At 33.7% G+C, this 16907-nt stretch overlaps 1 protein-coding gene across 10 annotated transcripts in view; it reads left to right on the forward strand.

Moving 5' to 3' along the window:
* Positions 1 to 16907, forward strand: part of LOC137629559 (dystrobrevin beta-like) — a 517572-nt gene that overhangs the window by 232644 nt on the left and 268021 nt on the right. For all 10 annotated transcript variants that reach the window (XR_011041536.1, XM_068360996.1, XM_068360991.1 and 7 more), the window contains one exon: positions 3544 to 3652. Coding sequence is in view for 9 of the 10 variants with exons in the window: in XM_068360996.1 (XP_068217097.1) it covers positions 3544 to 3652 (109 nt within the window). In the remaining variant the exon portion in view is untranslated. The remainder of the gene's footprint in view (positions 1 to 3543; positions 3653 to 16907) is intronic.

The raw sequence follows: 16907 nt of genomic DNA on the forward strand, positions 1-16907 counted from the left end.
AAGCTATTATTATTATTGTTGTTGTTGTTATTAAAATTATTATTGTTATTATTATTATTATCATTATTATTATTATTATTACAGTATCATTATTTATTATTATTATTACTGTACAGTATACTGTACGCAGGGTATCTTGTACTTTGAATTGGGTTGTGATTGGTTCAAGCGCTGATAGATGACGAATCAGAACCCAAGTTTTGTAATCTAGCCTCTGATTGGTGTTTTGACCGCTTCTCCAACCCGCAGCATCTCTTTCCGCGGTCACTTTGTCTCCCGCTGTATCGCTGTGTTGACGTTGTTAATTGTGAACTTTAATCTGTGCTGTGCGTGACTGTTTTAAGTTGAACTTTTTGTTGAACTTTCTGTTAAACCCTACTGTACAATGCCTCCCAAGCCTTCTGCTTCTACTAAGGCTGGTAGTGAGCCTAAACAGCACCGAAAGATGATGACGATTGCTGAGAAGGTGACGCTTCTCGATACTATGTTAAAAGACAGTAGAAGTTACGCGGCCGCAGACCTCGAAGACCTGACGAAATCGGGCAGTGAAGACAGTGAAACACAGGAAGAGATCCAAGAAAATGTCGAAGAAACGGTCTTAACATTAGAACGGCTTGCCAAGCTCTGCAAGCTTGCGAATGAGGTGAAAGAAATGTCGCAAGAGTGGGACGAGGATATGGTTCGTTCTGTACAATTCTGCACCAAGATCGATGAACACATGGCTCCCTACAGGATGCTCTTGCGAAAAAAGAAGCAGCGGCAGCAACTTCCGATCACAATGCCCTCAGAAGAAATTGAAGAAGTGTCTCAGGAAGAAGTTGAAGAGGTGTCCCAGGAAAAGACACCTCCATCTGAAGAGACGTAAAATACTATTATTGGCTGCACAGTAGAAGACATCATCAGCTTCATCATCATCATTTTTACTGTGCAGCAAATTCATCGCCATCATCATTCAAGTTTTTCTTGAACTTCTTTCGTGGTGAGTACAGTAACAATCTTTATTTTTTACTTTAATATTCTAACATTTTAATATTTGTGCCTGTTTTATAGTTTAGTACTGTATGCATTAAGTTAAAGGGAAGGTTTTAAAAGTCTGAAGAGTATACATGTTGTAACCTATCATATTTTTTTTGTTTAAAATTTACATTTACGTACGTAAAACAATCTCTCTCTCTCTCTCTCTCTCTCTCTCTCTCTCTCTCTCTCTCTCTCTCTCGTAAATTGTTTTCCTGCTTTGCTACGTACAGTATGTACTGTATGATTTTATATAGATACGGTAAATAATATTTGTAATAACATATTTTGTAAATGCTTTTACTGTAAATATCATTATTTATCACTTTCATCATGCGCGTTAAATGCCTTCTTTGTTCTGAGCGTGGTTGTTTACTGAGCGTACTTTATGACGCCGTTGTTTCAGGCGGCGTCATAAAGAAAAACATTTCATTTGGAAGTTCTAAGAAAAATTAAGTAAAACATTGGTAATAACAAAATCAACATACTGTATACATCAATATAATCGATGCAAAAACTAACCTATACATATATGTGTACACTAAATGAGTTTGTTTCTTCATTATGATCAGAGATAAACGTAAACAAAACATTGGTTGCCATTTTTTATCGTGCTTTTTAGCGTGTTTAGGAAACGCATGATATAAAATCGCCTTTAATATTTGTGCCTGTTTTAGTTTAGGGTACTGTAGTACATGCATTAAGTGTTCTGTACATTAAAGGGTAGTTTGTTAACAGTACTACGTACAAGGGAAGGTTTTAAAAGTCCGAATATACATGTTAAATAAATAGGTAAATATGGTGTCAATACTTCGCGGATTTTCACCTATCGCGGCCGGGTTTGGAACCTATCTACCGCGATAAACGAGGGTTCACTGTATATATATATATATGTAGATATAGATATAGATGTAGCTCTCTCCTGCGCACATGCGCTCTCCTAAGCGCCAGACTGATGCTGTTCTAAGGAATAGCATTAATCCCATCAGGGCGCATTATAGGGTCAGGCGTTGCCTTAACCACTTCTATCAGTTAAACAAGTTCTCTCCCAGTGAAGAATCCTTACGCAGGATATCGCGTCCCTTCTTTTCCTCCAAAAGTCAAGACCCCAGTGTCAACAGTCTCCCATGCGAAAGGATCCACAAGGAGCTGTCCCTTTGGGTTGATGTCCACACCATGTTAGAGAAGTTTGGACAAGGCGTAAGACACAGGTCTTCATGTGGACGCTGGACCTAAAGGACGCATACTTCCAGGCCCAAACCATCCATCTTCTAGGAAGTAGTGAAGATTCAGCCTAGACAAACAAGAAACACCAGTTCAGGTCACTGTGCTTCGGTCTTTCCACAGCACCCATCCTGGGCTCACAGGATCGGCCTCCGTCTCCTCCGTTTTCTGGACGACTGACTGACCCTAGCAGACTTGGTGGCAACCTTGTGTTAGCACCGGAACTTCTGATGTTTTTTTTACCAAGAACTGGTGATCATGGTAAACCTTTGTAAGTCTTCCCTACTTCCCTCTCAGAAGATTGGTATATGTGGGAAGGATTCTAGACACCAATCTCCACAAAACCTTCTCATGAAAGACAGGATAACAAGGCTTAGAAAGGTCATTAGACCCTTTCTCAAGATGAGAAGAACTCCCAGCTCAGAGTGACTATTTCTCCTCGGACACCTATCATCCCTTGCCTGTCTAGCTTCCAACGGCCGCCTCAGGATTCATTCTCTTCAGTGGCGGCTTGAGTCCGATTAGAATCAGGCCTTCGATTCTCCGGACATTCTGATCCCCATGGGACCAGAAACTTAGACGAACCTCAAGGGATGGGTGTCAGTCGGAGTGGTGTAACCTTCTCCTCCTTCCCCACCCCTCGGACTTGATGCTGTGCTTAGACACATCAAAAGGTCTAAGGGGAAGGTAATGGTGAAGGAGAAGAGATGGAAGAATTTGCAATCCTGTTTTTTTTAATTCTATCATGGGTCTTTTAACATTTTCTTTGGATGTATCAGCTAACTTTCTCAGCCCTACTGTGTATCCCTAAATAAGATAAATGAAAGCATTACAGATTATGTAAAAATATTGATAACAATATTTTGCTTACTTGCACTTGCAGAGAGTTATGAGAAAACTGAGTAGACTATATTGTAAAATCTATATCTGTGTGAGTGTTATTCTGCTAGCAATAAGTGTCTCAGCTATACAGGGCCAGACAGTAGTGATTATCCATTCAATCTCCAAAAATATTTTAATTTCCATGTATTTCATTTCCAGAAATATCTTTAGAACACTGATGTGTTTGAGTTCAAATGAGTTTGGTCTCAGGGTTTCTGGTATACGATGTATTGGTTGCTGTATGGTATTTTCTATACAAAATCAGTGATACATTTACAGTATGCTACAACAGTAGGATTGACAATTAAACAAGTAGCACACAATATACTATAGATCATAAGTTTGCTTAAAAAGGTGTACATTTATAATACTGTAGCTATTATATGCTTTTAGTTATTCTTAACTATATTTATGTACTTTCAGGTTAAACATATAAACGTCAATGACTTTTTAGAAATTGTCTTGGAGGATCCAGGGCCAGAGTGCTTAGCCTGGCTCCCACTCCTGTATCGCTTAGCTGCATCTGAATCAGGTAAGCTAAGAAGTTCCTTTTATTTTAACATTTGATACACATACAGTACATCTGTATATTTTGGATTATTTGCTGTTATATTTCATTAACCTAACAGTTCCATGTATGTGATGAGGGATTCTATCTAGCATTACATTGAAATACCAAGAGAGAGGAAAATATATATATTTCTACAATAGGGCAGACATATTGGTGTGTTTAGTTTCTGAATACAGTAATTTGTTATCAATAACTACAGTACTGTAGTCTGACCTGTTTTTAGCCTTTATTATTGGGTGTTTGCTCTAGATATATTCTTTCAATTTAGTTTTGGCTTTTTTTTTATTATCTTTCTTTCAAGTGTGAAATATTATAATGCTGTATATCCTTTCAGTCCATATATTGTAAATTGGTTAACTTTTGTTTTATTCTGTGTACCTATTTTCACCAACAGCAATGATTCTATATTGCCATTGATATAGATTTTGTATTACTTTGTTTGATGTTTGTGGGGATCTTGTATCAGGAATCATCAAAATTTATGATTCAAATATTTGAATGGACAATAGAGCTTTTACCAATTTTAAGTATTCTATCAGATATTACAAGTACGCTATTTTACCAACCTACGATATCGGTAAGTTTTTTCAATTACAGAGAGAGTTAGATGAGTTGTCATTGAGATACTTTCAAGGTCTGTCAGTCTCTTCCTTCACTCGTTTAAGCACATAATATTCAGGAGATTACTCCTTTCTTCAGCTTCTTACCATACTAAACTCCCTTTTGACATTATACAATATGTTCACTTGTATCCTGTGTATATTTTAGGCTAAAGATTTGTTGTGATTAAAGAAAACTAGCTTATGATTTGATAATTTGCATTAGGGTTTATAAAAAATCTGCAGTGATACCATAATTCAATCTTGAATTTTTACAATTTAAATCTATTCTAAGAGTTCTGGTGGCCAAATTGTTTAGTTCATAAAATTAGGGATGCAACAATATCAGACTTTTTTTTTTTATAAATTTTAAGAAAACTACAATATATACAATTAAGGAAAATTCAAGTTGCAAATGTTTTGCACCTACTGCACTGTTTTAAAATCAAGGTGTAAAAGAAACCATTCATATTCTGTATTTATCTATTAAGCAAAATAATGAATAATGTAAAGTTTAAAGGTATAAAAAATCACTGATTATGATTAATTTGGTCTGTTAGTTAATCTTTGAGTAAACATCAGGAGGAATGGTTTTCCATGATATTTCATTCATATGTTTACCTTATTCATTTTAGGTAAAGATACTATTTCTATGAACCTCCCTTATGCTCATATTGCTTTCATCTCTGGGAGGTTGGAATATTGAAGTTACCCCTTTGAATGAAGAAATTTCCTGTTTTTTAATAGTATACTAATGCAACAAGTAAAGCAATGATATTTACTGGCATCTTAACAACAACAATAACATGCTACTCATGTTGTATTGCTTCTTCAGTTTCAATGTCAATTTCCAAATGTGAAAACATGCACCATGCAACTACAGATGTCAGGTTTTTTGTTTGTTTTACTGTATGCCTATTTTAGTTGTTAAAAGATATCTTCCCCGGATTTGTTAGCAATCACTTCTTTGTTATAGGTAGGAGTTGTTTTAAACCCTAGCGTAACTCCTCATGTGATAGCTAGTGGTTCTAGTACAATACACCATCCAGTAAGGGTTCTGATGGTACACGGCAAATCCCAGTTGTGGGATCCTCTCGTAAAGCTTTGAATTCTTATGCACATTAGACCTTTTTGCTGTGAAATCCTTATATTCCCACGTTTCGTTTTTTTCCGTTCTTTTAGAACACCAGGTTGTGAGGCTAAAAACTGAGATGTTAGCCTGGATCCTTATATCCCTCCTTCCTCTAAACAACTACTTATCTCTTATTGGCCTAGATGGCAGTCTGGATATCAGTCTTCTCAATGAAATAAGTGCTCTTTTACAAACTCTTATTATTATGTGATTAGGATGGAAAATAGTACTGTATGATTGCCTTAGACCTAAATTTTATTTTTTAATTAATCTGGTAAAGATTCCCTAAAACTCTTTGATTGCATCATGTTTAAATGGCTGTGTGTCTTCACTTGCAAGCTTGGCTGATAGCTCATCACAAGTTTTTCTCTCACTGGGTAAATGTAGGGATTATTAGTACATCACTTGTGTAAACGAGTCTCTTAATCAAATACAGAGAAACCTCTAAATACGAAAGTTTCGGTAAATAAAAATTCATTTTACAAAATGACATATGAAGATTTTTTCACCTCTTATTATGAAAAACTATTCAGGATACAAAAATTTGTAAAATTCGCGTGGATGCAGTAAATTCGAAAATTCGTGCCGCCACCATCATTTTGAAATAAGTACACCGCACGTTTGTTCGATCTTAAACTAGCCACCATCGTCCTGCACTCCTATTGGTCTGCATGTTTCCCATCATGTATATGCCGGCGTCCCTCAATCATTTCATTACGGCATTCATTATCTTTCAGATTGAATGTTTGTTGCTGATTTTTATTTCTTACTTATAGTTTTTGTGTTGGAAATACTGTACCCTAAATGGTTGTGAGGACAATATAGGAGGAAACTGGAATGTTTTCCTTCACCTAAGAGATATCTTTTCCCACATTTCCTGTGCATCTGATTTTAAATTTCTTTTTCATCAGTGGTTCGAGAGTTTACCAACGGGAGTGCTGGTTATTTAGTTTCAAGACAGTCTCTCAAGCGTTCACTAGGATGATGGCCCGTATTTGCATAGACTAAAAATCCAGTGACTCGCAGTTCTGTTATTCCTGACGACTGGCTATTTATGAAATGATTTGGAAATGATGCAGAGTTTTTTTTAGAGAGATTGGGATTAATGGTCTATGTGTAAAAATTTTTCCTGTGCCAATTCAAAAGATTCTTTATATTATCAATTTAAAAGAAATTTCTTTTCAGTTTTTTCTATCAGAAAAGGGATTTCAATCTTGCCTTATACAAAAATAAAAATTCAGAACATTAAGTCTTTCTCAATTTAGATTTGGAGAGATTTTCATGGACTAGGACATCTTAGGGGAAATTAATTCCAATAGGGGGTGGTGCCTTACCGTGAGAGGCCATAAAACTGTTTCAATTTTCCCTCAATATGAATTGGAACAAATTTTTCTAACTAATCACATTTTTTATTCTGGTGATGAAGAACCAGATTTAACAACTAACTTGTAGGATCGATCTCTGTCAGTTATTCCAAGGAGTTTTCCGGGATGTGAATTTTGGATGTCTCTGTTCACGGATCCTTCACAAGAAGGATGGAAAAAAGCTTTAAATTTTTTATATTTGTCAGAGAAATATACGTCACAGCATTTAACTCTTAATGTCAATGGACGGGAACTTGTAGGGATATTTAAGGTCCTTCAGATTCAGGAATCACTGTTATTATTAATATTACTTCCTAAGCTACAACCCTAGTTGGAAAAGTAGGATGCTATAAGCCCAGGGACTCCAACAGGAAAAATAGCCTAGTAAGGAAAGGAAAAAAGGAAAATAAAATATTTTAAGATGAGTAAAATGAAAATAGATATCTCCTTTATAAACTAAAACTTTAACAAAACAAGAGGAGGAGAAATAAGATAGAATAGCGTGCTCGAGTGTACCCTCAAGCAAGAGAGCTCTAACCCAAGACAGTGGAAGACCATGGTACAGAGGCTATGGCACTACCCAAGACTAGAGAACAATGGTTTGATTTTGGTGTGTCCTTCTCCTAGAAAAGACTAAGAGCATCAACGCATCCAGAAACAAGAGGAGGAGAGATTTAATCCTTTTTCCGACTAAAAGAAATAATATTTATTTTGGCAAATTTGAGTGGCATTCAGTAAGTTCTCAGTTACATAGAGGGAAAATCGAACATCTCAAAAAGAAAAAGAATATAGGGTTGACCCAATGCAACATGGAAAATAATTGCCCTGTTGCAAGACAGGTAAAACCTTGATCTTTTCACCTTTCCACTCCTCGAGATGATTCGATATGTGATAGATAAATTAAAAAGTTTTGCAAACTGCAGGATCGGGCTGATTGCTACATTTTACCCACAAAGATTTGAGAGGGTCGTCATGCAAACTAATCATTTCAGCAACTGATATCAAATAATTCTCTAAATCCCTATGAGCTATATCTTACTGAAGAAAATGACTCCCAAGATCCTTTAAATTTGCTATCATAGGTTTTAAAAGACAATCTACTGATGATATATGTAAGAAACGATGGAAAGTTTAATTTGATTGGTGTTAAGTCAAGGACTTCATTAGTAAGTAGAACTAGCAATAGTAATATTTTTAACTTTTTACTTTTCTTTTTTTTTATGGTCAGAAATTTTCAATTTCACCCATAAAAGATATAAATATATGCGGATATCCATGCTTGAACATAAAAGATTAGATTTGTCCATATCAGGCATTTTAGCTGGTGTTTTTAAACCAGTAGTCATACCTTTTTTTGGAATTAAGGCTAGTTTTATAGTTGATGTTTTGAATCTTTGATAAATATTTGCTTAAGATATCACAGTGAATTTTATTTATGTTGGCTATGTCAGTAAAAAAACAAATCAGTGAACTGGAAGCTATATCTTTAAGGTTGTCTTTGGTAATCATAAGATGATTTTATCTTTTTTGCCTGATTTCAGAGCTTAAATGAATTTCAGGCTAAAGGTTTAAAACATTTTTTTTTTTTTGCTTTTGTTCTGTACAAAAGGAAGTGGTCACTTATTTAGGGGATAGTTTTTCCAAGATTGGAAAAAGCTTTTCAATATTATATGGATGATTCTGCAAGTATTGGTGATGGTTGATTATTCAGGAGATAAATTTTTGTTGACTGGAAAGAGCTGGTCATTATTATTTGGGTGAGCCAATGGACATTGGAGGTAATGTGCCTAATTTTTTAGTGGTATGATAATTATAACACAACCTGTGTCCAAGAAAGCTGTGTCATTTTGTATACTGTTTGGTTATGAAGCTCAAAAAGAATTGGATCTAAATCTAATGAAAGATTTCAAAATTAGGTTTCATGATATGTACTGGTATAAGAATTACAGCAACTTCTAAAATTTTTGCTTAGATCTTTTCTTTGGAAAGGGTTTTAGTGACACCTCATAGGTATACCAAATCTGCATTCACTAAACATTATCTTAAGAATTCAAGATTTATACGTCAAGACTGTAAGGCTTAATGGCTGCTAGAGCTGTGGTCTGATAGCATGGTGAGTTTAATGCTTAGTTTAAGTGGGGTTGTGGTCTGATAGCATGGTGAATTTAATGCTTAGTTTAAGTGGGGTTGTGGTCTGATAGCATGGTGAATTTAATGCTTAGTTTAAGTGGGGTTGTGGTCTGATAGCATGGTGAATTTAATGCTTAGTTTAAGTGGGGTTGTGGTCTGATAGCATGGTGAATTTAATGCTTAGTTTAAGTGGGGTTGTGGTCTCATAACCATTCAAATTTGATATATTGGTTTTTGTAAAATTATATGTGTAGTTCCATGGTAATTAGGTTTTTCAATATATAAATGAGTAATTAAGTTTACAGTATTGTAATTTTTAACATGTCAATCTGGGGTTTAAAGTACCCAAATGTCTTGAGTGTAGGTAAGTCTAAGATGTTATTTATTTGATTAAGAGAAAGTAAATGCTCTATCCCTTTTCCTTCACTTGCTATCCACCCCCTCTAGAGTGGGGGTCAGCACTGTAGTATGACAGCAGGGAATGTTCATAGAAATAAATATGTTTTTTTCTCTCTATTTTTTTTATTTCTATACTATGGATGTTCATGTACTGTACATGCCAACCATCCTCCCCACTCACTAGTGGTATCAAGAGGATAGGGAAGTATTTCAGCTTTGAGACTGAAGAAGCAATACGACATGCACAGTATGTCATTGTTCTTTGACGCTGATAAGTTTCATTGCTTTACTACAGCCATTGATATATTAGAAGGAAAGAAAATGGAAATTTATCAATTTTAAGGTGGTTAACATTGACAGCTTCCAGAGATGAAAGCAATGTGAATATGAGGTATGCATAGAAATAAGAAATTTTATTATTAGGATTCTGTGATAGATTTATCAATACATATAATTAAACAGAAAGCCCTGCATTGTTTTGACGAAACTTCCTGGAATTTGTGTTAATCATTCTTAAAGACCATGAGCAAAGTAGAAAATCAGTTGAAAATTTTCCCCTTGAGATATGTAAAATCCCCTGTTCCTGTTTTAAAGAGGTGCAGGTATTAGAATGGTTGTGTAAACACTACCCTCCCAGCTTCCACCAGTTGATATCTCATTTGTTCTTAAGTCATACCCATCACTGGAAGCAACTATAGTTAGTACAGTATCAGGTTTTGTATCTTTGCTTCCAAACTGTGAATAATAGAGATCTGAATTTGTAAAACAAAGATTTTGTGCAAAATATAAAGTGCATTAGCTCCTGTAGGTGAAAGTGAATTATCATTACATTTAGCGGTAATTAGAATAAGAGAGGGAAGTTGACCCAAAGAAAAGAAAAAAAATATTAATTTTGGGTAAGTTCCCTCGTTTACCTTTCCCTTGCTGCTGCTGCTGTATCCCCTCGCCACCTTCCATACTATGTCCTCCCACATATACCAGGTTAGTGGTTTGTGGATTCAAATGGTAGAAGTACAGTATTTTGTCTTTGTAATATTATAGAAAATCATATATTGGATCTGAATTTAAAGGTTTATTAAACAGTATGGTTGGAAATGCAGTACAGTATAATGAAAATTTTGGGAATTTCTTGAATCACTTATATCAAAAGCCCCTTTATTGGCTGAACATTGGGTTTTGAGGGTTCTAAACACTTTGCATAAGCTTATTGCCAATGCTTTTATGTTGCAAATTATTAAGTTGCATTTAAGTGCTAACAATATCAGAGATAGGATTAAGTCCTTCATTATTGAAAAGCCTCCAACTCTAAACCCAGGTAGGTGAGATTTCGGTGCTGTACTTAAGCATTTTAAAGCTCTTCAGTTTGAACCTCTGGATAAAGTGCCCTTCAAGAATCTATATATATACATATACAGTATATATATATATATATATATATATATATATATATATATATATATTATTAATATTGATATATATATTTATATTTATATATATATATAGATATATATATATATATATATATATATTTATATCTATATATATATATATATATATATATATATATATATATATATATATATATATATTTATATTTATATATATATATATATATATATATATTTATATTTATATATATACATATATATATATATATATATATATATATATATATATATATATATATATATATATATTTATATTTATATATATACATATGTATATATATATATATATATATATATTTATATATATATATATATATATATATATATATTTATATATATATATATATATATATATATATATATATATAAATATATATATATATATATATATATATATATATATATATATATACTACTGCTAGAGAGTAAAAGTGTTTTTATTGATTGGCCAGACATTACTACATTGGATCCTTCTCTCTGGTTATGGTTCATTTTCCCTTTGCCTACACACACACACACACACACATACACACACACACACACACACACACACACACACACACAGCAAATAATTTGGCCCATTCTTTACTTAGTCTCCTTTGTCCTCATACACCTGACAACACTGAAATTACCAAACAATTCTTCTTCATCCATAGGGTTACTGCACAGTAATTATTCAGTGGCCACTTTCCTCTTAAGGGTAGAAAAGACTCTTTAGCTATGGTCAGCAGCTCTTCTAGGAGATGAACACTTCAAAATCAAACCATTGTTCTCTAGTCTTGGGTAGTTCCATAGCCTCTGTACCATGGTCCTCCACTGTCTTGGGTTAGAGTCCTCTTTCTTGAGGATACACTCGGGCATGCTGTTCTGTCTTGTTTCTATTCCTCTTGTTTTATTTAAAGTTATTATAGTTTAAATAGGAGATATTTATTGTAATGGTGTTACTCTTCTTAAAGAATTTTATTTTTCTTTCTTTCCTTTCCTCATTGGGCTGTTTTCCCTGTTGGAGCCTCTGGGCTTATAGCATCCTGCTTTTCCAACTAGGGTTGTAGCTTAGCAACTATATATATATATATATATATATATATATATATATATATATATATATATATGTATATATATATATATATATATATATATATATATATATATATATATATATATATATATATATATACAGTAGGGTCTCGAATTATGCGAGAATTTGGTCGATTAATGACCTCGTGTAAATGGAAAATCGCGAATTTCGAAACACACAACTAACAGAAATAATTCCATTGCGGCCATGGCAACCAGCAATTTGCCTATTCAAATGTGTTTACTACCCATTTCCAATACTTTCTTTGTACTATACTGTATTTCTTTATAATATCAAATTGTTCTTGTAAATAAATAAAACATTTAATATACTTTAAAGTTCTAATAACTTGAAAAATGGTTAAAATTACAACCAGGATAGGTGTAAACACCATATATTTCCCGTTATAACACAACCCAAAATACAGACAAATTTTAATGTTTGTCATATCTATTGTATAATACAACTGGTGAATAGCAAAACCATCACTCTATAGACTAGCTTGTTGTATGATTGAAAATCCAGAATTATCAAAATAAAGGCGATTTTATATCATGCGTTTCTTAAACACGCTAAAAAGCACAATAGAAAACGACAACCAATGTTTTGTTTACGTTTATCTCTGATCACAACGAAGAAACAGACGCATTTATACATCTGTGTTTTTGAATTGACAGCAATTTTACCAAGTATAGATTATATGTTGAATTTGTTATTACCAATGTTCTAATTATTTTTTATTAGAACTTTCAAATAAATGAAATGAATGCCATTTATGAAATGTTTTTCTTTATGATGCCGCCTGAAACGGAAACCTTCCATTTGTTTACGCTCCATCTTCGATCATAATAAACAAACGAATGCATTAAACACACATGATTTAAGTCATAACTAATGATATTACAAACATTTAGTAAACATTATGTTATTACAAATATTTTACTTACCGTATCCATATAAATTCCTAAATTCGTAGCAAAGCTGGAATTTTTTTTTTTTCCTTATGCGTTTAATCCACAATAGCAAACTGCCGCTAATGACAGAGTGATAACTTACGATAATTCTAAACTGTTACGAAAGATAATTGTCCTTTCCATATCCAAAATACTTTTCCTAACTTCAGTTATAAGTCAACTTGTACCCACCTCAATTATGGATCCATATGCAAAAAAGGTAAAAGAAGAAAGTACTAGGCCTATTTTTAAAGTCACCGAACAATTAGGTTACCGCTATAACGTTCGATGTGAGAGAGAGAGAGAGAGAGAGAGAGAGAGAGAGAGAGAGAGAGAGAGAGAGAGAGAGAGAGAGAGAGGGATGGTTTTAAAGTACTAAACAATAAATATGATAGGTTATAACACATTGGTGTTTATGTAATATTAACTGTATAGATGGTTTGAATAAGTTAAGAAATGGTGTAAACAATTCTTTGTTATTGTATTCGCGCGGAAGCTAGACATCAGCTGATGTGATCACAGCCAAAAGTAAAACAAAAATAAGTTAGCAATACTCGATTTTTAAAACACACCCGAAATTTAACAACATAAGTACATGTTTTATTATAGCGCAATTGACATTTAAAGAGTAAAAATTTTCTGGAATAGAATGGTGTTTCCTAAAAAATAGTGGTTTGCGGACGAAATCGGTTACCGTATTTTAAGCTATGATTGAAATGGATGTATACACGGTATAATTTTTTCGTTTTGTATTTAATTGACACTTCAAGAAAACCGATTTTGGTTTCTTCATCTATTTGTAAGTATTGTATAACGAGAGAGAGAGAGAGAGAGAGAGAGAGAGAGAGAGAGAGAGAGAGAGAGAGACAGAGAGAGAGAGAGAGAGAATCAGCTGTTGTAATTGAATGTCGTGTTTTTGTTTCGTGTACCCCCTGAAGCGAGGAATTGATCGCCACAACTAACAATATTCATGTTAATTTCATTCTTAAACTCAAGTTGCCATATGTGAACTATGGTTTTATTTCTTATGGAGAGAGAGAGAGAGAGAGAGAGAGAGAGAGAGAGAGAGAGAGAGAGAGAGAGAGAGAGATTTCTGCCATCAAATCTCTCTCTCTCTCTCTCTCTCTCTCTCTCTCTAGATTTTATTTTACCGTCTACTCTACAAAACCAATGTTTGCAAATCAAATGTATACTGTTTAAAATATGACAAAATATTGACGACTCGTTACCGAAGTTTAGGCTATTCACTGCCGATAAACGAACCCAGTCTACTCGTGAAAACCTTGAACGCCCAGAGGGCTTTTAAATATACTGTACTAAACAAAAATAATGCTTTAATATACCATCATTAACACTACCATTACAATTATCGTAAGGTTGGAGAAAGATAATGATTGCCGAGAACGTAACCACATTTCTGTTTACATTTTGTCAGCTGGACTCGCACAGTTAACAGTTGATTTCATTGTTGATGTGGAATTTTATCCTTAAATAGGCTATTCATTATGAAATTATGTTAATGAAATGTAATGTTAATATTGTTTTGTAACATTTATTATAAATCACCGTATTTAGGGCTACCAATATACTTAAAAAGACAATAGATTTGATACATTTTGTAGTGCTTGACTCGCGAACTTTGAACAGCCTCGCAGATACAGAAAATTTATTTTTGAAAAATAGCGATCGCGGAAAAGGGGAATCGTGTAATTCGAACACGCTTAATTCGGGACACTACTGTATATATATATATATATATATATATATATATATATATATATATATATATATATGTGTGTGTGTGTGTGTGTGTGTATGTATATATATATATATATATATATATATATATATATATATATATATATTTATGTATATATATATATATATATATATATATATATATATATATATATATATATATGTGTGTGTGTATGTATATATATATATATGTACACACACATACACACAAAAGAGTGAGGGAATCAGAGGCTCTTTCTGTTTTAGCATATTTGAATAAAGGTGTTCATTTTACTTTTGCCAAGTTTCAGAGCTAGAATTCATTTCTAATGAAAGAGGTTATCTCATACCTTGTCCTTCTCCTCAAGGAGGTTTTGAGAAATGGTAGTAAAGAAAAGTCCATGCCCATTTAGAACATTGAAATTGTGCTTAAAAATGTTTAAACAGATTGGAGGGTCAATTAGAAAATATGTTTTGAGGCATATGGAAAATACAAGACCACTGTCTAAAAATAATGCTGTCCTTTTTTTTTTCTTAAATCTTATCGTTGATGCTCATAAACAGTTGGTTGAAACTTTGCTACCTGATATTGAAGGAATAGCTTATGGGTTGAACTGTTCCTAGGATTTATCCTGCGAGAAAATTTTAAACACAGTACAGTAGTGTAGTGCTTTGTATTTGGTAGACATTATTTAAGAGAAGACAAGTTTGATTTGGGAAAGTGTTAGGTTATTGACTCAGTAGCTAGTAGCAGAGGAGGCTTTAAGGTATTTGATTTGCTGTTGAAATTTTACCTTTTTGAATTTGAAATTATTTGATTACTTGAAAATCATGTAAGTTCCCATCCAACTCCCCAATGATAGTAGCTATGATTGTCCAACACAACTGCTAGTAGTTATGAAGAATAAAGAATAAATTGGCAGCTTTTTGTGGTTGGGGCTGGTGTTTACACAATTGCTCTATTTCCAGCACCTCTTGCCAGCCTGAAAAAGCATTATACATGTCATTGTGGACATTTTATTTTATATTTTATTATGGCTGAAGCTCGTCAATTTAAGAATGAATAGCACACAAATGCCAGGTAGGCACTGAAATACAAGCAACCAGCTTTAGGAAGGAAAAAATATTAACTTTATGGGAGTATAGAATTATTTAGTTTTATTATTAGAATTCCAATTTTTATGACATTCTAAAAACTGGAGATGTTCAAAGTTCTGTATTGCATTACTTCGGTCTTCTGACTCACCATCTAGTTGTCTAAAGTAGTGCCTAGGATGCAGGAATGTAAGGATTTAGCTACAGAAGGATATAAAGTAATGAAAGAATTTGAGGCTCTGCGAGAGGATCTTGAATCTGTAGCAGTGAACATTCAGAACCTTTACTGAATGGAACACTATTACCACAACACCGGACTTACGAAGTCAGGCTAGGGTTAGCAATTGGGCAGGTAAGATCTGGATTACCATCTACAAATGAAGACTGGCTGGCATTTGAGATTAAGGACAGGATGCTAAATAAGTTAAGAGCTTTGAAGCCCATCACTATTAAAAGTTGACTGGTTAAGTGCGCATTAGAGAACGGTGCTGATGTTTCATATTCTTCATCATTCCCGCTATAAACAACTAGCCTAATCTTCTCTGAATTTTCCCCTGAACGAAATGCGAGTTTCATTAACACTTGAACATGAAAGATACTTTCCCTGTGAGGAACAGTGAGGAAATCGCAATCTTTACAACAGTGATATAAATCAAAGTACTATCCCAATGCAATAAAACTTATCACAATCTGGAAGAGGTGTACATTGAACTGGTGCTGTAGAGAAACTGAAATAACATAGGCTCTGACGCTTCGTATCTTGCCTTTAAACACTAAGAGTGCCCTATTACTTCACTAAAGCCATGTGTCTATTGAAAGGAAAAAGACAGGTAGTTCATTTTAGAGAAATGGTAGTTTTGTTTAGATAAATGTCAATAATCTGAGCTTCTGGAGAAGAAGCAATATGAACATCAGGGGAGGTTCATAGAAATAATAGGTTCTGCTACACCACATGCCTTTTATCAAACATACCCGTAAACTCAAATCTAAGTTCCCAATTTAAATTACTAATATTTAAACCCTGTTTGCCTTGAATCTCCAAACTACTAATTTGTCCTATATGGGAAGATGTAGTCTAAATGACAGGGGGAGGGTAGCACTTATTTTCCCCCTCTTTAGCCCTAGTTTCAACTAAATACAAGCAGCGAGTCGTAAACTTCTCTTATAAGTAGTTTCACTCGTCTCAATGACTGGTAGGAAGCATGCGAGAGCTCTACACAAAATGGTTTTCTAAGGAAGAACCACTTTTGCTGATAGAAACTTATTCACTTTGCATCCTCA

Source organism: Palaemon carinicauda, chromosome 37 (genome assembly GCF_036898095.1).
Source record: "Palaemon carinicauda isolate YSFRI2023 chromosome 37, ASM3689809v2, whole genome shotgun sequence".
In the NCBI taxonomy this organism is placed as follows: Eukaryota; Metazoa; Arthropoda; class Malacostraca; order Decapoda; family Palaemonidae; genus Palaemon; species Palaemon carinicauda.